Source organism: Limulus polyphemus, unplaced genomic scaffold (genome assembly GCF_000517525.1).
Source record: "Limulus polyphemus unplaced genomic scaffold, Limulus_polyphemus-2.1.2 Scaffold6018, whole genome shotgun sequence".
NCBI classification, from domain to species: domain Eukaryota; kingdom Metazoa; phylum Arthropoda; class Merostomata; order Xiphosura; family Limulidae; genus Limulus; species Limulus polyphemus.
Genome location: NW_013671628.1, coordinates 25,737 through 32,725, shown reverse-complemented (window position 1 = coordinate 32,725; position 6,989 = coordinate 25,737). Strand labels below are relative to the sequence as shown.

The window sequence follows — 6,989 nt, the reverse complement described above, 5'->3', positions numbered from 1 at the left end:
ACCACAGGATGTGGCTATTGTGGAGAGATGATTTAGGTGTGCATTGGATATCCTTCACTAACTGGTTGTGAAAACCTGGATGTAACCACAGGATGTGGCTATTGTGGAGAGATGATTTAGGTGTGCATTGGATATCCTTCACTAACTGGTTGTGAAAACCTGGATGTAACCACAGGATGTGGCTGTCGTGGAGAGATGATTTAGGTGTGCATTGGATATCCTTCACAAACTGGTTGTGAAAACCTGGATGTAACCACAGGATGTGGCTATTGTGGAGAGATGATTTAGGTGTGCATTGGATATCCTTCACAAACTGGTTGTGATAACCTGGATGTACCTTCCACTGTTTTATATAATCATCTATTACTTCTACCACCAAGTGCACTTTTGTGACTAGTCTTGAGAGAAAAGATTCCTCTGTAGGATGCTGGTTACACTCCTCTCCCAGAAAGAATGCATCCAGGTTTTCACAACCAGTTTGTGAAGGATATCCAATGCACACCTAAATCATCTCTCCACAATAGCCACATCCTGTGGTTACTAAACTTGTTACTTACTAACTTGCAAATTCTTTTTGTAGGTGATTATATGAGAACTGCTAATGGTTTGCTCTCGTGCAAAATACAGAAACAGATTTTGTTGTCTTACAACACCTGCTTGAACTGGTTCAGCAACCCAACAGGTTGTGGAATATAAAGCTGGAGCATGAATAATGTCACTGAAACAGTGTATACCAGCTGAAGCAGGTGGTATCATACATACAAGAACATCTTTCTGGAGGTAGGCCGTATGATGTGCGTGACAGTAGTGAAAATGATTTATTCACCTTTTAAGTATGATTTTGGATAAATAAGGAAGCACTATGTTACTCACCAGGGGGCATAACGAGTACAGGCCACATTTGGTGACTATTGGTCTGGCAGTTTGCCAGTTATAAGTGAACAAGAACGCAAACTGTAATCTGACTGGACTTGTCAAATTTCAATTAATTGACCTGTCTTCCAGGATTCCATCTTTGTGGGATTTTCATATAATATCTGTTTGGTGTTCTCCTCATTAAACTCCATATTGGTTTATCCAATAGAACTGTCTATAATTTTTTGTATGGCCTTCTCCATGGAAAAATTCGGTTCTGCTAAATATCAAGTAAGGTGTATTTTCTCTTGGTATTCAAAGTGACCCACCTATACTAGCCCAGTACTGTGTTATGAAATTGGAAGAGTAGTGGGATGTTGTGCAACAAAAGTGTTAGTAATGTGATTTTGGCAACAAGAAACTGGCTAGACAAGAGCAACTTACATACCTGAAGGTGTTCAGAATGCTAGGACTATCATATAGAATACTTTCACAGAATGAAGGTGGAATTTGCACACACTTTGTGAAATGTTACATTTTTACAGTAAGTAATGGACAAGATTAAAAGTGATTCTATGGTTGTTTTAAACATTTAATGGGTAAGATGAGCAGAGAAAAAGAAAATAAGAGAAATGGGAAGAGAGAGCAAAATTCCCATCTTATAGATACTTGTCATTTTATTAAAGTCATTATTAACTGAAAAAAAGCATTTAATAAAAAATGATTATCAATTTTTGTCTGAACTTTATGGTTTACATTTTAATGACAATCAGAATAAAGAAAGATCTAAAGGAAATTGCTTTAATTTAAAAAAAAAAACAACAGGTAGTAGAAACCACCAACTTTGACAATTTTTAAGTTTTTTTTTCTAACTTTTTAAATGTATACATTTTGGTTGGATTTTTTTAGTCTACTTTCCTGTGAGTCCCAGTAGCATGGCTTCCATACCAAGTACGTTACCTTCAATGACCCCTAGTGGTGCTGGAACAGCAGAGAAAAGAGAGAAGAAAATTCTCCAAGTTGTTGATCCCAAAACTGGCCAAGACATAATGCAAGACATTATTAGCTATTCCTCTTCAAAGGTTAGTTGAGTAAAAACAACCCTGAGTTGATGCATAAGGATCTCTACTAGGGGCTAAGGGGAAAATAAATTGTGTGTACATCTTTCTATGTTCATACAAATTCCATTTTAATTTATTTCGAATTAAAATATATACAAAATCACTGGTACGAAGAATGCATTAAAAACTTCTTCACAGCCAGGTGGTTAGGGCATTCAACTCACAATCTGTGGGTCGTGGGTTCGATTCTCCATTCCACCAAACACGCTTGCCCTTTCAGCCGTGGGAGCATTGTAATGTGAAGGTCAGTCCCACTATTCGTTGGTAAAAGTGTAGCCAAAGAGTTGATGGTGGGTGGTGATGACTATCTGCCTTCCCTGTAGTCTTTCACTGCTAAATTTGGGATGGCTAGTGCAGATAGCACTCGTGTAGCTTTGCATGAAATTCTAAACAAACCAAACTTTCGCAGTAACCAAAATAAAATATACAAGATAGCTCTTGCTAATTAATATTAACATCTGATCAGAAGAAGTTACCTACTTAGATCAAACTAAATATGAACCTGGTAATGAGTATAACTAATTAAATATACTTTTTTAAAGCTCTGACTTATAATGAATAGAATGCATTGTTTCATCAGTTGGGTACCAGTGTTTTAACTATTTTATAAGGAATAGAATGCATTGTTTCATCAGTTGGGTACCAGTGTTGTAACAATATTTTATAAGGAATAGAATGCTTTGTTTCATCAGTTGGGTACCAGTGTTGTAACAATATTTTATAAGGAATAGAATGCTTTGTTTCATCAGTTGGGTACCACCCAACTGATGAAACAATGCATTCTATTCCTTATAAAATATTGTTACAACACTACCAATGTTTTAACAGTATTTTCTCACAGTAACATGTACCATTGGCACTACTGTTTTTAAAGTTAAGGTGGTGGATGAGTTCACTGCTGCAATTATACCTGTGTATTATACAGATAGGAAAGAGTACCCAAGTATCACTTACTAATGAATATGATATCAGTGTCTACAGTTATACCATGCTGGACAAATTATGGGATTGTTAGCATTTATTATCATGATGTCACGCTTCTTTTGGATTATTACAAAAAGTAGAAAAATTTCCCATGGTTCTGTAACATAGCTTGTTCTTGTTTTCTTACTTGATGAAAAGATAAAGATTTCTGATGCTGTAGAAACTATTTTCACCAGAGATAAGTGATTAAATGGCTCTCCCTTATCATTTAATTGAAAAGGTTTGGCATGAATATTTTTTGCTTGTGTAAAGATTTTCTTAAAAACAGAAAGAAGAATATGAAAAGTATTTAGATGTAGAAAAATCTAAATATGATATTTTAATGACTGTTCTACTACATTTTGAATATCATCACACTCGATGATTTCCTGATGTTGGCTAAATTGTCTTAACATAGCTAGTATACAGTGCTGTGAGAAATAATTAAAAATGACTAGCAGAAACGCCACCCTGTGGGCGACTGTTTGTGCTAGTAATTACAGGGAAGTACTGCATGGGAAAAGTGTTCAGATTGTGCAGAAACGCCACCCTGTGGGCGACTGTTTGTGCTAGTAATTACAGGGAAGTACTGCATGGGAAAAGTGTTCAGATTGTGTTTTTTAGTTGTATGCAACATTTTGCATCAGAATGATTCAATGTACAGAGCTCAAACTTTTCATACATTTTACTGATATAAACTAATGTTTTTATATATTAAAAACGGTACTGTTTACTGAAAAAATATTAGTTTCTCCAGTTTCTCAGTGCCACATTTAAAAATTTCATCATTAAAGATGTAATCAAGCCCTCGTGTACAGTCCTAGTGAAAGTTGTGTTCTTGTTGTAAGGAGAGTACTTTTATTTAAAATTGTGTTCTATTATAAAAAAATGCACATACCACAGTTATTTTTCTAATTGTATGAATCTTGAATACCCAAATTGTAAATTTTTTTGTGGATTTTAGTTTGTGGTGTCATTAAATAGATGGTGCAGGAATTTTGGTTACATACATAGATAGTGACATACATGCTACATCCATTATAGTAAGATGTATATTTTGTGTTTGTCAGGAGAATAATGCCCCTGTAAATGAGGTGGCTGCTCAATTTGCTCTTCAAGTTGCTGCCCTTGCAACTTCAAAAGAAAACTCTTCAGTCAAGGAAGAGATCCAAGATCCTGGAAAACCTCTAATGTCAACAGCTGATTTGAGCAATGGATTGAAAACATTTGATGTAGACAGTAAATCTAAGCCACCTACTTCTTCTGTAAATGACAGTGACGGTGCTAATGGTTTCAGTGGTAATGGTGTAACCACAGTTGTTTTAAATCCAGCCTCAAAAACAGTTCCTTGTGAATTAAATGGAAAACACCAAGTGAATCGTGAACAATCTAATGAGGACGGACAATCAGCTGACGAAGGAGAGGAAAAATTTTTAAGCTCTTCTGAAATTATACCTGTGTCTTTGGTAGAGAAAGTTAATGGGCCAGAAAAATCTAGTGGTGTTGTTAGTGTGTCTATGAAAGAAATGGCTGTTATGCCTAAAGATGAATCAGCTTATGTTGTTGAACCATCTGAAGTAGAAACTGTGAAACAAGTAACTGTTCAAGAAATAGAACAGATACCAGACTTTAAGCCTCAAGAAGATGGGATAAAAAAGGACCATATTGAAATACTTGCAGTTGAAAAGGAAAATATAGGCATTAGTGAACTTGGAAAAGATGGTAAGTAATATTTCTTTGTGTGAGGGATAGTTCATACTGAAGTATTTTTTATTATGAAAATGTTTACTTTTTAGAACTGCTGTATAAAATATTTAAAGTTTCTTTTCTATTTCTAAAAATAAGTCAATCAACCAACAAACTTAAATTTATTTAGTTAATATTGACAGTCAACCTTCACCTTAGGAACCATTTATTTTATTAACCATAGGATTACTATGACAACCATGACCCCAGTACACCTTTTAATCATATTTTTCTAAACTATTTAAACCAAGTTTCTTGTGGGTTTATGACTTTGTTGGTTATAGGACTCCTATTAACATGAGTCACACAAAATACTAAAAAAAATGACCGTCAGTTTTGCACCTGTTGCCATTAAATACTTCTAGGGTTCTTATATAATTTACATAGGAAATAAGTGATTTTACCCATTTTTCCTGATTGGTTCTTTGCATCAAGTGAAGTGACAGGAAAAAGCATAAAATAACTTGACATGCATGATGCAGTATGTAGATGTGGTGAAAGACATAAAAAACAATACTCTTGTATTATAATCAAACAATTATTTGTTTACATCTGGTTGCAAAATATGATCTTTTAACTCCCAGCTATTAATGAAAAAATGTGATACTTTTTTGTTGGAATATTTCACATATGATAACAATTGATGCTAACCAATGTTCATGTAAATGCTTTGTGCAGGTTACCCGTCTAGTAACTTTTTGATAATGGTTTAGGGTCCTACTCACTAGTAATGTTTTAGCACAAATTATACTTTTAAACTGAACAGTTCGTACTTACGTAATTTGGAAAAGGAAAGTTTATCATAAATTGGCATATTTAAACTTTGTTACTTATTGCGAATTTGAAATAGTCTGAACCCGATATTTTATTTAATTTATGCTATTTGCCAACAAGATTGACACACACCGTTTTCGTTTTTCACACAAATATGTTTTAATATATATATATACAACAGTACAATTTACAACAACTATTATTACGAATAGTTACCACAAACAAAGTTTTATAAACAACAATTTCACTAACTTACAAACAACATAAAATCTTCTTTCTAGTTCAGAGTATCCTTGATATCTAGCGGGTGAACTTGAAGTTAATGTACGTACAATTGTCAAGAAGCTAGCTAGCTTTGTCACACACTGAATTGTTGGACCGTTGAAGTAAGATAATATTTTCATAAAACCACTAATGTCTGATGTGAATTCAGTAATACTTTCGGAAAGATACTAACGTTTGATGAGAATGCACTGATGTTCAAAATTTATAACTGTTCCTGGTCAAATGTTATAAATTTTCAGGTTGATAAGGGTTAGTAAAATCACAATTTATAGCGTACAAGGTTATAGCAGGTTCCTAGCCAACTTTTTGAGCTCTCTTTTTTGGCACGTCACCTTGGCTGTTTTTATAGGTGCTGGAAAGATTTTCTCTAAAATCCCTACAACAATACTGAGCTATATTTAACCGGTTACGGAAGTGGATATATTGTTGATTCTTACATTCACGAATATTCTACAACCATGGAGAATTGGCAGGAGTTTTCCAGTATGTAACTAACACTGTAAGCCAGGCACGTTTTTAAATATAAACTCAATCCAAACAAACGTTGTCATTAAAATAAATATATAACAAATTCATTACACGCAATACATATTCGACACTATAAGTTACGCATATTTTTAAATACAAATTTAATCTAAACAACGTTCATATTAAAAATACATACATGACAACAAATTCGTTACTATTTGCTTCTACTTGAATGAGAAATATGTTATTAAGACTTTGAACTAGCTGTGATAGGATATCAAAGATTTTAAAATCAAAGTGATTAGAATTGCTTGACATCCAGAGGTTTTATTTATTCTGGTATTTCTGCTTCAATACAATCAATATACAGGTATTTTCAAGTTTATATGGGGGGCAAAAATTGTGTGATGGGCTATTTTATGTGGGTATTTTCTTTCATAAGTTATTTGTTATACGTTCAGTAGAATGGTAGGAGTACAAATAAATTTATATTCACGAAATAAAAGTTGCATTACACAAAGTTTATGTACTTCAAACTAAAGTAAGAGTATTATAATACTGAATGACTTGCAAGGTCAATAAGTTCATACATGTAAATCAAATAAATTCATTTATTTAATCGTATAATGGGAATATTTTTCATATGGATTACATATCCTATAATTACTTTCAACAACTTATTTAACTTAGAAAATATCTCAAAGAATAACTCAACCTTTTTGTGTTCTGATTAGTTACTTAGTATGTGAAATGAATTTTTTCATTGTAGTATAGTGT

General features: G+C 33.4%; 1 protein-coding gene across 1 annotated transcript in view; it reads left to right on the top strand.

Moving 5' to 3' along the window:
- Positions 1-6,989, top strand: part of LOC106473263 — a 39,658-nt gene that overhangs the window by 7,645 nt on the left and 25,024 nt on the right. The window contains exons 5-6 of the mRNA XM_013933948.2: positions 1,765-1,937; positions 4,010-4,661. Coding sequence (XP_013789402.2) covers positions 1,765-1,937; positions 4,010-4,661 — 825 coding nt within the window. The remainder of the gene's footprint in view (positions 1-1,764; positions 1,938-4,009; positions 4,662-6,989) is intronic.